The sequence below is a fragment of the Ascidia mentula genome, chromosome 8 (genome assembly GCF_947561715.1).
Source record: "Ascidia mentula chromosome 8, kaAscMent1.1, whole genome shotgun sequence".
Taxonomy (NCBI): Eukaryota; Metazoa; Chordata; class Ascidiacea; order Phlebobranchia; family Ascidiidae; genus Ascidia; species Ascidia mentula.
In genome coordinates this window covers 19,553,023-19,572,956 of record NC_138573.1, presented here as the reverse complement: position 1 = coordinate 19,572,956, position 19,934 = coordinate 19,553,023, and the positions used below count along the sequence as shown (strand labels likewise).

The 19,934-nt window shown below is 35.4% G+C and overlaps 4 protein-coding genes across 11 annotated transcripts; 3 read left to right on the top strand and 1 right to left on the bottom strand.

Annotated features, from left to right (window-relative positions):
* Position 1: 1 nt before the first annotated feature.
* LOC145912660 (vesicle-associated membrane protein 7-like) lies at positions 2-1,253 on the bottom strand. Its single transcript, XM_083000208.1, has 6 exons — positions 1,037-1,253; positions 761-937; positions 583-698; positions 459-526; positions 308-400; positions 2-142 (listed from the first exon to the last, which is right to left on the bottom strand). Exons 1-6 carry the CDS (start codon positions 1,204-1,206, stop codon positions 53-55), a joined length of 714 nt encoding a protein of 237 aa, XP_082856334.1. The 5' UTR covers positions 1,207-1,253; the 3' UTR covers positions 2-52.
* Positions 1,254-3,949: 2,696 nt separating this feature from the next.
* On the top strand, positions 3,950-14,280 carry LOC145912516 (von Willebrand factor A domain-containing protein 3B-like). 5 transcript variants are annotated; one of them, XM_083000003.1, is made up of 42 exons: positions 3,950-4,092; positions 4,789-5,043; positions 5,102-5,193; positions 5,315-5,437; positions 5,491-5,618; positions 5,742-5,901; positions 6,058-6,227; positions 6,322-6,575; positions 6,662-6,861; positions 7,033-7,187; positions 7,237-7,375; positions 7,431-7,554; positions 7,737-7,843; positions 7,994-8,023; positions 8,460-8,642; positions 8,698-8,817; positions 8,874-8,947; positions 9,033-9,193; positions 9,248-9,388; positions 9,535-9,598; positions 9,654-9,810; positions 9,866-10,038; positions 10,092-10,213; positions 10,271-10,410; positions 10,509-10,600; positions 10,657-10,810; positions 10,861-10,953; positions 11,078-11,220; positions 11,275-11,342; positions 11,507-11,787; positions 11,992-12,060; positions 12,191-12,231; positions 12,286-12,380; positions 12,437-12,484; positions 12,609-12,680; positions 13,069-13,186; positions 13,242-13,365; positions 13,419-13,556; positions 13,615-13,735; positions 13,794-13,919; positions 13,994-14,102; positions 14,157-14,280. In XM_083000003.1, the coding sequence occupies exons 1-42, from the start codon at positions 4,017-4,019 to the stop codon at positions 14,254-14,256; spliced, it is 5,340 nt and encodes a 1,779-aa protein (XP_082856129.1). In that variant the 5' UTR covers positions 3,950-4,016; the 3' UTR covers positions 14,257-14,280. The 5 variants fall into 5 exon arrangements, with proteins under 5 accessions (XP_082856129.1, XP_082856128.1, XP_082856130.1 ...); XM_083000002.1 differs by having other exon boundaries at positions 12,606-12,680; XM_083000004.1 differs by lacking the exon at positions 7,994-8,023 and having other exon boundaries at positions 12,606-12,680.
* Positions 14,281-14,709: 429 nt separating this feature from the next.
* Positions 14,710-17,239, top strand: LOC145912518 (von Willebrand factor A domain-containing protein 3B-like). Of its 2 annotated transcripts, none has more exons than XM_083000012.1 (12): positions 14,710-14,846; positions 14,909-15,047; positions 15,107-15,273; positions 15,358-15,479; positions 15,531-15,580; positions 15,643-15,716; positions 15,767-15,917; positions 16,214-16,300; positions 16,356-16,480; positions 16,647-16,702; positions 16,753-16,946; positions 17,020-17,239. In XM_083000012.1, exons 1-12 carry the CDS (start codon positions 14,806-14,808, stop codon positions 17,092-17,094), a joined length of 1,281 nt encoding a protein of 426 aa, XP_082856138.1. In that variant the 5' UTR covers positions 14,710-14,805; the 3' UTR covers positions 17,095-17,239. The 2 variants fall into 2 exon arrangements, with proteins under 2 accessions (XP_082856138.1, XP_082856137.1); XM_083000011.1 differs by having other exon boundaries at positions 14,909-15,053.
* Positions 17,240-17,288: 49 nt separating this feature from the next.
* On the top strand, positions 17,289-19,918 carry LOC145912517 (uncharacterized). Of its 3 annotated transcripts, XM_083000007.1 has the most exons (15): positions 17,289-17,456; positions 17,540-17,693; positions 17,747-17,836; positions 17,887-18,023; positions 18,141-18,184; positions 18,245-18,390; positions 18,445-18,516; positions 18,574-18,617; positions 18,781-18,834; positions 18,887-19,010; positions 19,061-19,198; positions 19,258-19,378; positions 19,431-19,556; positions 19,605-19,707; positions 19,764-19,918. In XM_083000007.1, the coding sequence occupies exons 1-15, from the start codon at positions 17,377-17,379 to the stop codon at positions 19,882-19,884; spliced, it is 1,554 nt and encodes a 517-aa protein (XP_082856133.1). In that variant the 5' UTR covers positions 17,289-17,376; the 3' UTR covers positions 19,885-19,918. The 3 variants fall into 3 exon arrangements, with proteins under 3 accessions (XP_082856133.1, XP_082856135.1, XP_082856134.1); XM_083000009.1 differs by lacking the exon at positions 17,747-17,836; XM_083000008.1 differs by lacking the exon at positions 19,605-19,707 and having other exon boundaries at positions 19,431-19,575.
* Positions 19,919-19,934: the final 16 nt, after the last annotated feature.

Below are 19,934 nucleotides of genomic sequence, written 5' to 3'. Positions count from 1 at the left end.
TCACGTGATCTCTCCATGAAACATTTGAAATGAACTCATCCACTTTAACTTTTCATGGAACTTTTGTTCCATTCCCGTGATGGACACAGTTTGGCCAGTTTAGACCACCACATGCAGCAGACATTATGAAATAAAACACAAGCTGAAATACACAATTTAATTCTATTACAATGCTGGTTCCTCGTATAGTAATCTACATAATAATCACAACTGCCAACCAAGCAATAAACAGGACTCAAATATTTAATAACTTTTTATGTACAAATCTTGCTTTCTATAATTAACAAGGTACTTGTTGAAAACTTACAATCCCCAGAAGAGAAAGCAAAATCGTCCATTTCAGTTTTTTCCACCAAAGTTTTCGAGCTAAACTTGTACTCTGTTTTTTAAAGGTAACAGCCTGCAAACAAAATGTATTTACTCTGCAAAATCAATGCAATGAAAACAAGAATAGTTACAGATTTAGAGAGGTCTTCTGTCTTGTCAACAAGCAGGTTTAGGTTTTCACCTCTGGTAGCAATACTGTCTGTAAAATAGTTTTACTGATTATTTCTTATCCTGGTCAGAAGGTGGAGATTATACCAATATTCTGCACCATAATTCCCTTCAGTTCATCTAGTTGATCTTGAACTTGGTCAACTTTGTTCAATGTTTCAGGCTCCTCTTTGCTGTAATGCCTCATTTGAATCATCAACTGTCTACAAGATAAAATTCAGTTGTCACGACTTGTCTCTTCCAATGAAAATAATTCAAAACCAACCCAGAGAATTCAGTGTCCATAGCATAGGGCAAAGCTGTATGCACATTATTTCCATACAATGCTTTAAATCTTTTCTTTATGTCAGACAAAAATCGGAAAGCCTTCGAGCGTTCAAAGTCATCTTCTGTTATTGCCAAATACACAATTCCATCTTCGCAAATGTAATGAAACAAAAAGCTAAAAACAAACAGATCTTGATAAATTCCAGTTTCTTTTAAAATATTCTCTCAAGAAAGCAACCATTAAACCAGTTAACGCTTACATAAGCCAACTTACCTTCCGTGGGAATATGTCAGCTTTGCATTTTCAGAAGAAATTTTAGCAAGAATTTGTTCGGCCACCTCCTGAAAGTTGCCAGCGCAGGATGCATACTTTGCTAACACGGTTTGTCCACGAGCAACAACAGAGTACAAAATCGCCATACTAAATGGGCGAAGTTCGAACATCCAGAGTTACACAAGCTATAACACAAGACTCAAACTTACGCAAAAACTTTTTGTAAACACAGAACTACGATTTCACGTGACCAAAAGTCGTCATGGTTCACTGAGTACAATCTTGCAAGAATATTTGCTCGTATATATTCTTGATATACTATGATAAAAACAGTCAATGGTTGCTCTAGGACAGATCGGTGTAAACACTTCAAACGGTTCTGCGTGCCATGTATATATCTATAATGTATAATCCGAGCCGAACCGTGGTCAACACTAACTTGATAGAAACACAAAACATGTGGACTGAAGGATTGTTGAATCTACACCAGTGTTTCCCAACATACGCGATGGCATTCCAGGTGCTACGCGAGCACATTTCCGTAATTTGGGATATAGTTCGAATTTAATCTCAAAATGTCTGGTCTCGAAATCTCAAAATGTCTGTTACTTCATCCCCTAGGTTACTTTATAACACTCAACTAGGGGGTACGCGTCGAAATAGTTTTAACTCCAAGTGGTACGCAACCACAAAAGGTCGGGAATCATTAATCTAAACCAACATAGAATTATGTAATGAGCACACCTCCGTTTTATCCTTGAAATTGTTGTTTGGAGCTTTATTTTTGCATGCAACTATAACAAACTAAACACAAATATTAAAACCCTACATTTTTTTGAACCAGAGAAAAGAATTCTACACACGAATCCCAGGTTTTCTTTTACACATTTAAGGCCCAGGGTAATGGCATTGTGCGATGGCACAAATGGTTTACCCCAGGGTAGATGGAAAATGGTTATGACCAACACAGAGAAGAAAAAAACACAGAGAAGAAAAATGATGAGTTGTAAACAGCTGATGCTAACTTCAGTAAGCCCAGATAGAACTAACATAAAATATAAAGGTAAATCTTGTAAATTACACAAAAATCATAATACCATTGTTTAGGATATTCCGGTCATATCAGTTTTGCATTTGGGTGAATGGGACGCGGAACTTGGTTGTGGGGCCAAACAAAACCGAAAAAGTTTTAGGAAACTCTTACGTTCCATGTTTTTCCTCAGTGCGAAATAGAAAAAAATGTTACACCGGGTCACAAAGTTTTCGCCAAACTTGATCCACATATAATGACTATGTAGCATCGAAATTTGTGCGAATACTATCGCAATAATTTAGGGTAGTATTTCAATTTAAATTTATAACCAAAAAAATAGGTGGTTGCCTTGTTCACACTTAACCATTAAAACTAGCACAGATTTCCATTTACACATATTTACGTGGATCGAGTTTTGAATAAACTTTGTGACCCGGTGTAGTGGTATTTTCCTTGTGAGGCGGGGGCCGGGCGTTTGCGGAGCAGCGCCACCTAGCAACGTTGGTACGGCAACACGAGAAGCGTTGTAAGTGTTTTGGCTTTGGCCGCCAAACAGCTTGTTGAAAAGGTTGAAGTGCCACTGCTTCTACTGTAAGCACCTCTCACAAGTCAACATGGTCGTAATTGCTTCAATAAACTGTTGAATTTCGTTGTGACTTTAAACAAAGTATTTGTTCAGCAGTCTGCAATGAGTTTTCAGTGCTGGTTGACATCTGCTAGCTTGGATATATTAAACCTTGTTTTTATAAACAGGTGATTGATCTAACGTGACAAAATTTTGTTAATTTATTTCATGACTTTAAAGTCGAATACTGTGGAATATTTTGTTAAATTTTTATTTTGTTGTTTATTTCCAGATGTTTCAATTATATTCCAGACTGGAAAAAATGTCGTGCGTGGAGGATATATCCTCCGCGCACTTTTGCAAAAATTTGCCGATAATCCGCGCAATATTAATTAGCTAATGCATTAACATACAAAAAACGTTGCGATCGTCCGTGCAATTAACGATCGCCGGAACGAAATCCTCCGCGCAAAAAACTTTCCAATCTGGATTATATTTAGGTGAAGGCTTATAATATAAAAATATCAATTTTAGTATATATTTTAACGACTGAAATATTTTTTTGCGCGAGCATTATAGCTGTGTTGTGTACATTAATACTAATTTTACAAAATGAATAGCATAGCCTACAACTTTGTACGTGATTGCCTTTAAATTAGGGCTTAAGTTTTTGTTCCGAAAAATAAATGTGTAAAACTTTTGCAGTAAACATTGGAATGTTGAAAAAATATGTAAATTTTATAGGTTACACTAGTTCTTGTGATAATGCAACTATATCATTAATAGAATAAAATAAATGCTGTGCATGAAGGATGCACATAGATTTAAGAATTTTATTACTAATCAGCACAAAAATAATTAATGGATTAACATTCAGTCTCAACAGTTGTAGATAAAAATATCCTGTTTAAATTACAAACTTTTTATTCTGTTACCTTCATATTATTTGTAAAATCATATTTATGACACAGTGTGTAAGTAACGTTGTTTTAATTAATGGTACATAATGTACTTGTTTAAGCCGTATCACAACCAATGCTTGTGTGTTGCACCATCTTAATTTCTGCTTGCAAAGTATTTGTAATGAAATTTCTCTAATGTTGCTTTGTGGTGAGTGGCTATGATGCAAATTCCAACATCATGAAAGATCTATTTAATAGCTGACTTGAGAACATGCAAGTCAAGAGAAATAATTTGACTTTTGAGGAAGGATAATTATTTATCTGTAGGCACATATTATAAATATCCAACAAAACACACCATGTCATGAAATATGGTTCTTCAGGTAAAAGGTTATTTGTTTCAACACAGATTTGTGACAACTGTCAAATCATGTAACAGTTAGTTGTTTATTACTAAACTTAAAAACCAATAACATAATTATGACTGAAGTTGATGTCAGCAATCCAGAATTATTGAGAAACATCGATCCAATCAGAAAAGCTGTCTATGATGAAGGTAATTATGGCAGTATTTCCAGCATTATGTTAAGTTTTGTCTTAATGAGATCATTCTCTTAATCTTAAAACATGCAACACATGAAATTATTTTCTATTGAATGTAGTAAATTAGCTGACTTCGAACAAAACATTTCAAACAATTTAACATGCATTCTTAGATGATTTTTAATGGTTAAAGGATTTGTCAGGTTACATTGGGCATTGTTGCCTTTGTTGTTGATAGAATAAGGGAATTGTTTTCCTAAGGGGTCAGATAACAATAGTTAGGTTTGTGGGCAGGGCAAGTTACCTGGTGATAAGTTGGTTCCGCATCAAATTATTCATTTCGTCTTTTGTGGTAAAATCTTTTATTCACCTTTCTTTATTTTTTGAGTATGTTCCAAAGTTTAATGTGATATCACAAAACCCTCTCCTTAATTTAACGTCATTCAATATTTACAAGGTTGTAAATCTTTGCTCTTATCATCTCAACATTTCTTCTGCATTCAAGTTTATTTGCACTACATCATCACACAAGCATTTGACGATTATTTGTTCAAACACCAAAAATTTTAAAGCATTCATCTTTCTTGTGTTTGCACTTTAACCTACTTTGTTTGTAAGCATTTGACGTATGCCAAGAGCAATAGTTTTGTTATTTTGCTAAGCGACGTTTACAAGAATTTTTTGAATTGACAAGTTTGTGTGGTAACAGAAGGAACAACCAGATTTAATATCGACCACCTTCATTCAACACCACCACCTGATTTGTTCGGATGGGCTGAAAAGGAAAGAGGAAAAAAAACTGTTTATGAGATGGCTGGGCAAAGAGATGACGGGTCCGAGCAGTGGGAACTGGATGTTAAACCCCTTATTAGCTCCACCAAGTGGTTACAAGTTCATGGCCTTCAACGGAATCGCTTGACAATGAAGCAGATATTGTCCCAGATTGGTTTTAAACATAATGATGGTAAGTTTTTTGTTTTCAAAAAAAACTTTAGCTCCTAATATTTTATATCTTTTAACAGGTTATGTTGATGCTGTGAAGGGACCGATTGGATCACATTATGGGAATGGACTTTTTCAACAATTTCGTCGCAAAGATGGCCAACTGTATAATGTACTTTTTCCTTTTTGTCCTTATTTAAATTACCACAATAAAAGGAAAAAAAACTACTTAGTATTTGTTTATATTTTAAAAATAATCAATGCAAATGAATAATTTTTTTTCCTATTTTCAGATCACAGTTGGACGGGAGAAATTAAAACAAACAGAGGAAAGTTTGTTACGCTCGTCCCATCTCTTCAAACGAAGACTTCAGTGGTTGGGATCGGGCAGCAGGCGTATATTCGGGGTCATTCAGGTTCGCTGAAATTGTGCTTGTTCTTTTGTTCTTTTAACTTTCTATTTACACAGGAACATTGCATCTGTTTGGTGTTGGACGTTTCTACAATGTCGCAAACCCAATTTGATTTGTTCAGAGAGTCCCTCTGTGAGGTCATAAGAGACCAAATATCCCAGCTAGCCAAGTTCAACATGATCAAGTAAATTATTGTTATAAAGTTTTTACAACAACAACAAATTCTGCAAATTTGCTCACTGCAGCGTAAATCCTGCGTTAAAGCATATTTTCAAATTACTTTTGTTTTGAGAGGAAATATTTGCAGGGCACAGGCTGACATGATGATGTGGCAGGAACAAGCAATTCCTGTAACTGAGGTGACCATCAAAAGCGCCATCGAGTGGGTACAAAAGCTTGACCGGATGGCTGAAAACTCAAGAACTGCTTCTATGGAAGCCATACTGAGGGCAATGGATGATGACGCAGTTAGATTTAGAATATTATTGTTGATAGTAATATCATTTGGCAAATAAAAACCTTTTTGGGCAAAAGTGTTTTGTTCTACAAGTTAAATTTATAATAAATATAAAGAAATAAATATAATTCTTTAATGTTTATTTTATGATGGGGTGTTTTTTTAGCTTGAATCTGTATATTTGTTTGCGGAGGGAGATGGAAGCGATTCGAGTAAGGAATTAATTCGCCAGAAAGTTCTCACAGCACCTCATCCACTTCACACAGTCTCGTTTAACGCTACCAAATCGTCAACCATTAAATTCCTCAAGGAGATTGCGCTATCTAGTGGTGGAAGGTACTTTTTATACCAAATTACACTTTAAAAGACTTTTCAAAGTTTTCAGTAAGACAAAAAACATTTCAGTAATTTTGAGTTTAATTTTATGTAGGTTCCATGCATTTGTTGTAAAAAGTATTTACGAGGAAGACACAGAAGCTCTTCCCAGCAATGCAGCACCTCCTGGTGGAGATGCATCCCGCATTTCTGTCAGATTATCACAAAAACCCAGAGGAGGAGTTCCAGCAGGTGCTGGAGTGAGAGACGATGTGTTCAATGTTTGGTTGGAATTGGAGGAATGCAGAAACAACTTTGCTCAAATTCAACTTCTCCTCACAGAAATCCCAGACATTAAAACTGAGAAAGGTAAAAATTAAAAATTTATTTCACAACTTTCCAAAAAACACAAACATTCCAAAAATTTTTTGTGTTCTTTTTCATTTTTTTTTTAGCTGTAGTTGATCGTCCCAAAGTCCCGCCCTCTTCACGCCAGGAGCAATACATGAGCTCCCGTGATTGGTTGAGACGTCATGGCCTGGAAGCTCGTGGTGTAACAGCTTTTCAGACCCTTGCTAGTTGTTCATTCCGACATGTTGACGGGGTCGTTGATCTGAAAGGGAAACCACCCCCACATTCAACTTCATCTGATGCCGTTAGTTGATTCACGATTTATTTACTTGAACACAATGACAACCAAATAAAAAAACACTAACAATGAATAATTGTTGTAGTACAACAACATATTTGGATTACTTAATGAAATATTATGTGACATGCCTTAGGTTGCTGTATTCCTTTGATATTTGCATTAATTTTTCCCCAGGAGAATGTGAGGAAATTGGTGAACGCAAAATATTGCAACCAGTTTGCCCACACAAAATGGAAGGATGGAACAATGGTCCATGTTCACATAACAGCTGAAAAACATCGGATTCATGAGAAAAAGATGAAGACAACACTTGATGCAATTCAACAAAGGTCGGTAAAATCTCCTGTAAGAAATTTCCCATCAACACTTTAAATCTAGGATTGATTGGCTGCAACAAGGAAGCCGAGAAGTGTTTGGGACAATTTTGGAAGAACAAGTTTATATTTTAATCGACACCTCACAATCCATGAGAGATAAACTGGCAATGTTAAAAGAGAAAGTCTTCCAGCTGATGCAGGTTAAATATATTAAAAGCTAATTTGAAACAATGTTGATAAGTTTGATGTATTAAGGAACAACTACGACACAAAAGCAAATTTAACTTTGTGAAGTTTGACACAAAGGCTGTGGCGTGGAAAGATCGCGCTGTTGACGTAACTGAACAAAATTTACTGAATGCCTGGAACTGGGTCAAAGGTCAGTGAAGAATTTTCAACAGTAAAACTGTAAAATATTTGAACTGGCCCCAATGCTAAATATAACCTCCATTGTTTACACAGTGAAGCTTATCAACTGTGTTATTGTTTACACAGTGAAGGTTATCAACTGTGTTATTGTTTACACAGTGAAGGTTATCAACTGTGTTATTGTTTACACAGATATAAGTGTAGGTGGAAGTACGAACACACTTGCAGCGCTTCGAATCGCACTCTCCGATCCCTACACACATGCTATCTACCTACTAACTGATGGGAGACCAGATCAGGTCCCAAAAAACAATGCTTATATATATCACCCATAATTTTTACAAGTGATAGTCAAGAGTGTTTTAGTAAAACCTGTAAAGTTTCTTTCACTTGTTAAACAATGTGCAATGTTAGATTTGATTATTAACAATTTATTTGAATGAATTTAGTCTCAACAAATGTTTTGGATGTTGCTACAAGTAAGTTGCACGATCGCATGCTTCCCAAGAAACAAAATGATCATATTGTTAGCAAATAATGTTAGCATGCTTTTAGCCATATGTAAATTGCATCTGACATTAACACAACGTAAGAAACACACAAAATAATAAACTATCTACATGTTAGCCAAATAATTTATAACGATTCCTCATTAACACATATCAATGAAAACTTAGCCATCTAGTTTAGCATTAGTGGTACATGTTTTAGTCAAACTTATACATCAGCATTTTTGCAATGTGGTCAGTTGTTTGCCTAAAATGATTTTCTGCATTCAAATAATTTCTGTTGATGAAAAGGCATTTACACATGTTTGTCCTGTGTGTAAAATAACCCAATATGCTGTAACTTTGTTCAAATCCAAAAAAATCTGAACAATTTAGATTAGTTGCAAACATATTTTTGAATATGCAGAATCCAAAATCAGTTCTTGCCCAAGTCCAACTCCAACATCCAGTCCCAATTCACACTATAGCATTCAACTGCAATGATTTGGAGGCAAACAAGTTTTTATACCAGCTGTCCGAGGACACAGGAGGGCGGTATCACAACTTTTCAAGTGACGGAGGTTTCCCGGAAGCACCCCCACCTTTTGAGGTGATTCCCCATGAAGAAACATCGCAGAATATCACTGACAGCTATTTTGTTTCAGAGTGAAGATGTTTCTTTGTTGAAGAAAGAACTGGAACGAGGAAAAAAAGATTTGGAAAAAATATCAAGACTTCGTGCCCGATGTGTTATGCTTGACTGGTTCCATAATAAACAACAGAAAGTATGAGTAATAATTCAGTCAAATAATGTAAAATTTACAAAACTTTAAACTTCCAGTCATCTCGACACTCTCATACCTCATCTGCAAGTGAACTTGAGTTGCAACCTTACAAGAATCCAGATAGCAATGGGTAACTATTTGCACTTTAAACACAAACACTTTCAACGGTAAATTACAAAGCTGTGATAGGAACTTAATACTTGTGTGTTCACCAGTGTAGAGAGTCGACCACATACAAGCCAGGGATTTTATCGAACTCCTTCCCCTCCTAAAAATCTCCAGAACCGACTTTCAAGTGCCCACAAAAATCATAGAGGCAATGCTGGAGTAAACGATCGCTTGTTTACACGGAGGAAGAAGAAACATTCAACCACAGGTTGTTATGGTAACGACCACAAGTTGCCATGACCTAACTCCTAGCTCGTTGTAGTTTCCCACAGGGCTGGTCACACCCGAACGAGCATGTTACGCCTCGCTGCATCTGGTAATGGTGAATTAAGTGGTTGGATGCTTCCAGAAACCAGAGAATTTATGGAAAATCAAATCAACAAATCAATGCAAGCCTATCAAGGTAATTTAATCACCCACATTCCTCTTTTGTTGTATTTTACGATTTACAAAACTACAATAAACTTGTTGCAAAATTACTTATTTGATGGTTTTGGTTTTTAATATCCCAGACATACACAAATAAATATATGTTTATTTATTTTGAAGACATTATGAGGTCTGTGGTTGAAAAGAAAAAGAAGCCTTTAAAAAGGAAAAAGGAGATTGTGAAGTGAGATATTTTACATCAACATGAAATTATTTTTGAAACTTTAATTTTGTTCCAGTCCACTTGATGTCCCAAACTCAGTTTGGTTGAAAAAAAATGGTTTAGTTTCAAGAAAACTCACTGTTATGGATGTACTTACACCAACAGTTGTGAAAGTAACACCAAAGTACATTCCAGTGTTGGATAGTCATGTTGTATCAAAGGTTTTTAATGATGTAAGTTTATGTTTGTTTTTATAAAGTGTTTTGTCACAATGCTAAACATCTTCAGGTTCTTCCCATTGCTCATGTTTCACCACGAAGTCGGCAAGAAGTTCGACTTGTGAATCCATCAGCTGTCGACCTCCCAGCTTACGATGAAAAGTTGAAAGCTTCCATCGCTGAATACAAGCAACGACTCGATCTTATCGTGTGGAGGAATCTTAACCAGGAGGAACGAGACAAGTAATGGTGGTTTGTGATGTCATAGACGGGTCAGGTTCAAATATGTTTAGTAGGTTTGACGAAGGTCCACTCTCATATGTTGACAACCAGGATTCTTTGCACCAGGCACTAGACAGAATGGGTTGGCCGATAAACCAACAAGAAATACAAGTTCTTCTCGATGAAATACATCTTGGTGACTTTTGCTGCTTCTTTTGATTCTTGGTTGAAAACTTTCCAAAAACTTTTCTAGGTGAAAGATATTTGCAGCAATCACGAGATTTGCAACGGACCGCAAAGGAGCTTGCCATGGGAAGGAAAAAGAAGAGGGAGAAAAGGCAAAGCAAGAAAGAAGAGTTGGAGGAAAAATCGGATTCATCTTCTGTCACGAGTGTAAGGATTTAAAACAACAGAAACCTAAACATGTTTTTTTTTACAGTTATGGAAAAAGATATAACTTACATTTTATATTTATTTACTGTTCATTGCAGGAAGTCAGTGAAAAAACATCTATCATAAAAAAGACAAAAATTGTCTCCAAGAGAAGTGCTGGTTTCCATAAGGGTCTAAAGGTCATAGCAAGGTAATTATAAAGAACTTTTTAAACTTCCCAGTCTAACTATCATGTGACAATGTCAGAGATGAAACTGACGGATTTTATTACGATGCTGTTGTGGTGAAATGCACTGATGCACGACATGCTTTGGTGCAATATAATCACGACGGGGAAGAAGTTGTCCCAACAAGATTCATCTTGCCCAGTATCGGTGCTTTATCATGTCCTCCACTGAAGGTATGTTGCAAATTGAATGTTACATCATGTAGTAAGTATATGTTTGCAAGGTTGGTGACCATGTATTGGCGCACTCCACGACTGATGGCGATGTTCCATGTTATGTTCCTGGTATGGTTATTGGGACTCCACGTAGAACTCAGGTGAGTTTCAAAGGTTCCAATGTGAAGTCATTCAAGTTCTTGATAATATTCTACTTTGTACATCTGGTATTTAAGCACAATTTCCATACTGTAGGTAATAAATTTTGTCCACAATATATTGCAGATTAGAGACAAATTCTTCACGGTTTTAAAATACGATAACAAAAAGTTGCCATTGCTTCGCAAGCATCTCTACAAGATCAGTGAAACCCAGTACAAGTTTGCTCTGCGTTATGTAAAGAATGCTCAACAAATTGATTATTCTGTGTATGTATTTTGTTGTGTCGTGTTTGCACAAAATTATGAGGTGTTTGTATTTAGACCAAGTGTTGATTTTATTGCGGATAGACCGTTGGTCAGCGATGACTCATCAAGTTCTTCATCAGAAGGTAAATATTTTTGCAAAATTGGGATTTGTTTATGATAATGTTGTTGCCTAGCAACACGTTTGTTTTGGACAATATTAAACTTTTGTGATTTAAGTGTCTTCAGTTCATTACAGAAGTCCAATATTTTATTGTAATTTAAATTGCACAAATAGCTTTATTTAAAGTTTCAGATGAAGAAGGAAAACCCAAAGTGGTTGATGTTGTGGTTTCCTCTACTAGTGGTGAGTCCACAAGTTCCACATCTGACGATGAACCCACTAGACGAAGAAAAGTGTTGACGCAACCACGTCGTAGCTCATCTAGTATTGACTCATCGATCAGCACGACCTCCAGTGGTAAAGAAAACAAGATTACTAAAAACGATGTGGAATCAATCAAGCATAATCTTCAAAAGCTCCAATCACAGCTCATGGAAACAATAAATGAACAAGCCGAACAAAAACAGGTATATGATGTTTGTGTAGATGGAACTTACAAATAGGTGAGGCGTTACAATTGTTGTGCAAATACACCCAAGTTACCACAACAAAATATGCAGCATTATATGCACATCAAGGAATTGCATTTTGTTATTCAACAAGATTTGGGAATTCTGTGTCCAGACATCTTTTGCAATACTTAGCTTATACAGTTGTATTTTATCTGACAGATTCTTCAACAACAATCAGAAGATTTAGAAAAAGCTTGCCAGCAGTTTAGAGACATAGCTGGGAAAGAGGTATTTGCTTGTATTCATTCTCATGTAGGTGTCATTTTGAGGTCGTTGCAAATTTAAACAAATTTACATACTTCACAGAATTTATATGTTCCTCATTTCTCCACTTTACAAACTTGTTTTTCATATTTAGCAACCAAAGCAGCTTACTCACCAATCTATCAACACAGACAAGTAAGACTTGTTGTGGGTCTTCAATATATATCCACCAAACTTATTGTATTTTAGTGACAATGAATCACCAGGATCCGATGTTTTCAGTACCATGTCACATGACTCAAGCCAGCCAATCACAACTCCCCTCACTGAAGTAACACCAACAGGTTAAAACTAATCTTGCATAATTTGTTTAATTATTTAATTTTGTGTTTTTTTCTAGAACGCACACCCTTGCACTCATCGCCACGGCAACAGCCAACACCAAAACGTAAGTTTGCTTAATTTTTATTTGGAACGGTGTCGCATTTTAAGGATGGTTTGTTTCAGGAGGGTGAAGTGGTGAATGTAGACTTGCTTAATTCCACATTAAGAATATATTTGTAATTCAGCAGGAGATGAAATTTCTTTAACATTCGATGAAAATTCCATCATGGTGATGAAGGGTGGTGAAGGGCTGCATATTTGTATGTTATCCACATATGTAGCATAGATAGATGTGTTTGAATCATTTACAATTGTGTGCTGTAAGGTGATGTCATATGATACATTCCACACATCACATGATTACAAAACTATCATGATTTAAGATCTTATGATTGCAAAATTTAAGTGTTTTTAGATTGCATGATTGTAGAAATCTCATGATGTAGGATTTCATGATTGTACAAATCTCATGATGTAGGATTTTATGATTGTACAAATCTCATGATGTAGGATTTCATGATTGTACAAATCTCATGATTTGGAATCTCATAATTGTAGATATTTTTATGCTTGTCTGAATTCACAAATCATGCTTAGTTTCATTTTTGGGGACTTTAACATCTTTCAACTTGAAGCAATGTATTTTAGCCCGCTCCCCTCCAACATTTATTGATGAGGAACAAGCCAACATCCGAGATTCCGCGGTGAAACTAAAAGCAAGGGAGGAAGTATTGTACCGTTGCCATGACGACGGTTGGTACTACAGGTAAATTGTTATCATGTTGTTGCCATGGCATTGATTCTATTATTGTAATATGCAGAGGGACAGTGAAAGATTTTTTCCCAAATGATAGTTATGACATCATAGACAATTATGACATTACACAGAGGACATTCAGAGAAGATATAATCACAGATAATGATGATGCAAGCTATGTGTTGAAGGTGGGCCTACAGTTATGTGATTGCTGAGTTTAACATTTTATTAATTTCAAAAGGATGATGATTTTGTGGTCGCGCTTCACCCGGAATATCCAAACAGTTATGCTCCATCAGTTATTGAAGGTTGCCATGCCAACAATTGGTTCCATGTAAAGTTTTATGACAAGACAGCAGCAAATGTGGCAAGGGACGAGGTTAAATCTGACTTATTATTCATTAAATACCTTCTCACTAACAACATGAATTGTTCAGATATACAAACTTCATCCAAAGAAATATAAAAAAGATGTGGACTTCATCATAAAGTGTGAGAATAAGTGGGTTGGAGAGGCTGTGGTTGCCAGGAGCGACCAGGACGGACAATACCATTTGGGTATTTATGCAAACTCGACCTGTGCCGTTAGTTTAATAATTTCTATTTAATTTTGAAGCTTCTTGTGTGAAGAGAGTTGGTAACGGGCACCAGTACGCCATCCAGTGGGCAGATGGAAGCAGCGGTGTCCAAAATTTGTCGTGTATGTTTGGAGCTCCTTCAAAACAAAGAAAAATCAATCTTGGTAAGATTTTTGTATTCATAGCAGTGATGTTTGTTGCATCATTGTAACTTGTTATCAGCAATGTGATGTTGCAGGTGATTATGTCATTGCTATTGCTGATCGTGATAACTTGGTTTATTTGCCGGGGAGAGTAGCTGCAGTAAATGGAAACAAAGTCACTGTTGTGTTTTGCAACAAAATAAGGTAAATTGTTGATAAAACTAAACTACAAACACTGTTTGATGGGATCTTGTGCAGAAGGAACAATGTCAGTTCATCACAATGTTTCTGGATAAGTAAAGAATATCACAACTTGTGTGTTGCTTTTTATCGGAGCAAGCAAATGTCTGGAATCTAAACTAGTTTGCTTATTGACATTTGTAATGAGAATTTGTGCTGTTGTTGTTTTGCTGGAAATTATTTTGTATGTATTTTGTTTAGGGCAGCTGCTTGGTGCAAGTCACTGTCGTTCATTTGTGTTTATCTAGAAATGTAATTTTTTTGTGCACATTTGGCACAATTTTGTAAATAGCTTTGTGTTCGTAGATAGCAGCTCATTTGTTCGTAAACCTCATGTTTAATGTAGTGTTGAAACATTTGCTAGTTTTATTGCACTTAACACAATGTGGGCCTGATGAAATTTTTCATTTGGAAATTATTGGTCGTGCGTTAACAGAAGCAATAAATTGTTTAAGGTTTTTGTGAATTTACTTTCATGGAATCTCAGTCAATTGTTACAAAAACCTTGGTTCAAGATTCATGTAATATTATACCCTGTGTATTATTTGTACACAATATGTCAGGCCTGTATCGTGTATCCAGCTTCCATCTGTTTGAAAAGGTGTTCAGTGTTGCTTGAAGAGGTCAGATTGTGTTGGGAAGAATTTAACAGTTTTCCTGCAAAACCATGAAAAAGAAGCAAAGGCATCCAGTAAAGAAATTTGATAAGTAAATACCTTGTCAGTTTCTCCAGATCATATTGCAAGTACCGGAGATTTTATATGTCGCAGCTCTCTTGACGTCCCTTCGTCGGTGTGGCTCAAGAAACATGGATTGGTTGCTAGGAAACTTACCATTTGCCACATTTTAAACCCCGTTGTTGTGAAAATGAGCAAGCACTTCATTCCAGTGTTGACAAAAGATGCAGTGGTACAGGTTGGTTGCATGTTGGGCTTAAAACATATAATGACATGCAATCTGTTATCCAGGTGTTGTTGAATTCTCCATCCACAGCAAAATATCCCTTCCAAGTTTTAAACCTTGCCCAGGTTGACTTGAAGGTTTATGAGGAAAAGTTACTGAGTAGTCTTGTGGAATACAAGCAGAGACTCGATATGATTGTTTGGAGAAATCTCTCGCAAGAAGAACGAGACAAGTAAGCTCTCAATAAACAACTTGTACTTAAATTTGTTTTAAAAACTTTCCTCACTTCTTTAAATGTTTTTATCAACAATAACAGGTTTGAGGATGGACCCGCTTGTTATTTGACCAATCAAAATTCACTGAATCAAGCTTTGGATCAGGCAGGTTGGAAGGTTTCCCCAAAACAATTGCAGTTAATGATCGATGAAATTTACCAAGGTACATCACATTGTCTTGAACTTTTTACCGTAACCAACTTTCTTTGTGCAGGCCAAATGTATCTGAAACAATGTCGTGAGATTGAGAAAACATACAGAAATGTGAGCAAGGTTTCACCACTTCTTGTTATTCAGTCATTTATTTTGCAATTTTTGTTTTAAAGAGTCTCATTGATTTGAATCAAGTTTTGAATCCTCGGGAAGTTGTGAAGGAAGTGAAGATTGGAGTCATTGCCAGGTTTGAATTGTTAAATACGGACTTCTTAAAGAAACTGAATTTTTAAACAGGGATGAAGCAAATGGTTTTTACTATGATGGAGAGGTTGAAGGCAGGCACGGAAATTCAAAATATTTGATTTCACTTGACAACGGTAAAAAAGTTAAAGTTTTGCAAAAACATTGTTACTTGCACGAAGACGTCGGTTCTCAGCCCCTGAAGGTGACCAACCAACAAATTTGTACCAATATATAACAATCAACCCTTGTTTTTTATTCATATCTGTGAAAGAATCAGTTCTATTTCGCATAATTGAATATTAATGGCAGTTTGTGTCAATGCCCTGTTTTATACCTTAACAAGTTGGTTAACATCACAAACAGCCACTTTCTACAATGGGTGCCTAATGTGTCTTTTTGTGAACAAATCTCTAGACAATAAATGGGTGAATATTGTCTGTAGGGGTTTGTTTTAATGTCGCCACAATTTTTGTTGTAAAATATTTTTTTTGTTTATAGATTGGAGAATACGTTCTTGTTTATAGAAAAAAACCATTTGGGTTTTACACACCAGGCATAATTATTGAATCGCCAAGAACACAAAAAGTAACTTTCTCATCAGCATCGTTGAAAGTTTGGTTTCCAACATCTGTTTTTTTAGCTCAGGGATTCTTTGTATTGCATTCTGTTATTTACCAAAGAAAAGGTTTCTGAAATAAGAGAAAATTTAGTTCCAGTTGATGACGCGACTTACGATGAAACTGTGGAATATATTAAAAGCATGCAGTAAGAACATGCAGCTCACAATGTATTAAATATTGCTCCTACAGCAAATATAAATGTGGAAGCTTTGTTTAAAAGAAAATAATTTGTATTTTGTACAAAAGCTGAAGAAGAAAGAGCAGTCCTAAATCATGGTTTTTAGTCAGGTACGGCTATTGTTGCTTTTCAGGCCAGAATATGAGTTGAAAGAAGACTCAACATCATCCATTTCTGTTGCAAATGATGGTAAATTGTTTTGTTTTTGTGTTCTTCATGTCATGATATGACAAACACAGGGAAAGATCAACTCATGGAGTTGTTGATTTCTGATGCAATGAAAAGTTCAAGGAAAAATAAATTGTTTAAACCTAAGAAATGTAAGAAAGATGGAGTGATTTCTAAACACGACTTTAAAGAAATTCATCAAAAACTTGAAATTGTTCAAACACAAATGGAAGAAAGTTTCAGTGAAATGAGTTTGCAGAGAAAGGTGATAAAACCTTTACTCAAAATCACTTTCAATATCCGCATGTTTCTGAAGAAAACATATATTTACATTCCAGGCAATAAAGTTACAATCGCATCTTCTTTTCAACCTGATGGATGATTTGCAAAAGCATCAAAAAAGAAATCGTTGACTTTCTCCAATTGGATGATAAATGTTTTATTGCCTTTCCCTATAAAATTTTATACCTTTAAAGCTGACATTGTATCTCTACTCTCTTGTGTTTCCATTGGTGTTGTTTGCTATGCCTTGTCCATTGTTATCATTGTGTTGCTACTTGAACAATAGAAGCTGTTCTTGAATAACTGTCTGAGGGTTCTGATTTGACCAAATACTTTATCAGATTACTTCCAATTTCAGTCCGTATACAGATAGCACAGACATCGCAGCATAAAACTTGTTTATAAAAAAGGAAATGTTTGAAAATGCTGGTAATCATCTTGTACTAGTTTGTGATCCAGTTGGATTATGTAAAGGAGAAAAAGTAATTGCAAGGTAAGAAAAAGTGAATTTAAAAGCAACAACTTGGATAAATAATGAAGTAATTGTTGATTAAAAAGGTTGAAATTTTGTTGTAGAAATGACAAAGATGGTCTTTATCACATGGGAATAGTAAGAAAGTGCATTGATTACAATCATTCACTGGTTCTGTTTGGGTCTGGAGAAAGATTGCTTGTTCAAAATCGATTTGTTGTTCCTGTCACCAGTGAAGGTTACAAACACAAGTTAAAGGTGAGTCATGTTGGTCATACATCATGAAATTAAGGGGACTTGTTACATCACAGAGAGGAGATTACGTATTGGCAAAATTTGAGACTGAAAAAGTAGATTGTTTTGTTCCTGGCATAATTACTGTTACACCAAAGAAATCAAAGGTATTTCATTAAATATGCTTCAGGCAAAGTAATAAATTTTGCTACCTTAGTTCAATGGAAATGAATTTGAAGTTCAAAACTTTGATGACAACCAAATGCTTTTGCAACGTGACATGTTGTTTAAAATTGATCGAAGTCGATCTCCAGTTATCTTAAGGATAGGAAAGGTTCCTAAAAAACATCGAAGGTAATTTATTTTGTTGCTTTTAATTTATCACAGGATATTCGTGGAAAGGTTTAATGTTATCGGTAATTATGAATGTCAACGTTTACATTTGATAATATGGAGTTTCAACAATTTAAGGCGCAGGGATCAAGAATCTTCCAATGATTCTTCCTCAAAGGAAGGTTGGATTTAAACATAGAAATTAAAAACATTTGTTTAAATCAGTCAATATTATTTATCAGATATGTACAGAATACATAAAGTCAAACCTTTGAAACATGATGAAGATATTTGTGAGAAAGAAGATATTCAGGAAATTAATGAAACCTTGCAGAACATGAATGAAAAACTTGAGTGTTTGAAAGAAGAACATTTTAATCAGAGACATGTAGGGAAAAATAACTTTTATTTGATTTGTTTGGAAACAAATCTTTTTTTGCAGATGTTGCAAAGTCACGCAGAGAATCTTCAGGTTACTCTGAAAATGATGGAAATGTGGAGGAATCCTGTCCCTGTGAGTTCGTTACAGTGAATAAAAACCATTCAGTTTAATGTGTTTGGTTTGTTACAGATTGTGGTGCCTAAAAAGGACAGTTGTATGAACACAACTTCCAGGTTGGTTAATTTTGGGTGGTAAGATCGGCCTTTTCCCACTACAGTGCTTTGGCTGCGTTCATGTACAAAATAATGTGGGGTTGGATTGTAGCAAAAATTAACTGGGTTTAATTTAAAACTTTGTTGAAGACATGATTATTTCAGATTACAAATTTGTTTGTAGTCGGCTGGAAAGACCAGTGGTGTGGCTGTCACCTGATGAAGGCTGGTACTACAGGTAAAAACCTTTAAAGTGCAATTTTTTTTTGTCTGATAATTATTTGCTTTAGAGGAACTGTTAAAGAATCAATGAGCAGTGGGAAGTTGTCAGTACTTGATTACTCAGGAATACTTCATACAACCATTGCGAATAACGTAATTGATGAAAAAGCAGATGCCAGGATCCATATTAAGGTCAGTTGTGTCATTCATTAAAATGAGCTTCACAAGAATATGTTTTTAAGGTTGGAGACAAAGTGGTTGCTACGTATCCCATGTTTGCAAATAGTTTTGCCCCAGCTACTGTGACATCACAAGATGAAAACTCTTCTTATTCTGTTTCCTTTTATGATGGTAACAAAATTGATCTTCCAAGAGATAGTGTTAGTGATCAAAAGAATGTTATGAGTTTGGAAATTGTTAATTTTGAACTTTATTGTAGATGTATTGGCTTAATGATGATAAATATGATGAAGTTGTTGATTTGATCAACAAGTCCTTGTCACGTTGGGTTGGAGAAACTATTATTGCCAGATGTGATTCGGACGGGTGCTTCTACATATGTATGTTCGCAATGCTGCATTTAATTGTTGTGATATTAAATGTTTTTATCAGGTTCTTGTAGAGAAAAAGTGGGGTCTGGTCAACTTTACAATGTACAATGGACAGACGGGAGTAGATCCATGCAGACGCTGACTTGTATGTTCGGACCTTTCACTAAACGAAGATCAATCCAAACTGGTGCGTTACATGTCACAAGGTACAACACCTAACAAACATTGTTTACAGGTGATTTTGTGTTGGCAAATTCAGACGGAGAAAAGTTTTTACCTGGAAGGGTTTCTAGAAAACATGGAAATATTGTAGTTGTAAATTTCTGCAATGGTTTAATGTAGGTTTGATGTAAATGTTCATATATGAGGTGGTAATTTGCAACATTTTGTACAGGAGAAATGAAGTGAATTCAACTTTGTGTTTTTGGATTTCAAAGGAATATTATGATTACTCAGTGGCGTTCTATAGAAACAAGCTTATATCCAATAATGATGGCAATGACCATATTTGTTGAGTAAATGCAATTGTGAATTTGTTTGTACATGTTTGTTATTTCATTATTTT

Coding starts and splice junctions, on each gene's coding strand:
- LOC145912517 (XM_083000007.1), top strand. CDS start 17,377: ATGTTTGAAAATGCTGGTAATCATCTTGTACTAGTTTGTGATCCAGTT. Junction 17,837..17,886: donor TTACACCAAAGAAATCAAAG/GTATTTCATTAA, acceptor TTGCTACCTTAG/TTCAATGGAAATGAATTTGA. Junction 18,517..18,573: donor TGTGGAGGAATCCTGTCCCT/GTGAGTTCGTTA, acceptor GGTTTGTTACAG/ATTGTGGTGCCTAAAAAGGA.
- LOC145912518 (XM_083000011.1), top strand. CDS start 14,806: ATGAAAAAGAAGCAAAGGCATCCAGTAAAGAAATTTGATAA. Junction 15,480..15,530: donor GATCGATGAAATTTACCAAG/GTACATCACATT, acceptor TTCTTTGTGCAG/GCCAAATGTATCTGAAACAA. Junction 16,703..16,752: donor CATTTCTGTTGCAAATGATG/GTAAATTGTTTT, acceptor TGACAAACACAG/GGAAAGATCAACTCATGGAG.
- LOC145912516 (XM_083000002.1), top strand. CDS start 4,017: ATGACTGAAGTTGATGTCAGCAATCCAGAATTATTGAGAAACATCGAT. Junction 6,228..6,321: donor GCGCTATCTAGTGGTGGAAG/GTACTTTTTATA, acceptor AATTTTATGTAG/GTTCCATGCATTTGTTGTAA. Junction 12,061..12,190: donor GAGACATAGCTGGGAAAGAG/GTATTTGCTTGT, acceptor TTTCATATTTAG/CAACCAAAGCAGCTTACTCA.
- LOC145912660 (XM_083000208.1), bottom strand. CDS start 1,206: ATGTTCGAACTTCGCCCATTTAGTATGGCGATTTTGTACTCTGTTGTT. Junction 938..1,036: donor CTGACATATTCCCACGGAAG/GTAAGTTGGCTT, acceptor GTTTGTTTTTAG/CTTTTTGTTTCATTACATTT. Junction 401..458: donor CAGAAGACCTCTCTAAATCT/GTAACTATTCTT, acceptor TTTTGTTTGCAG/GCTGTTACCTTTAAAAAACA.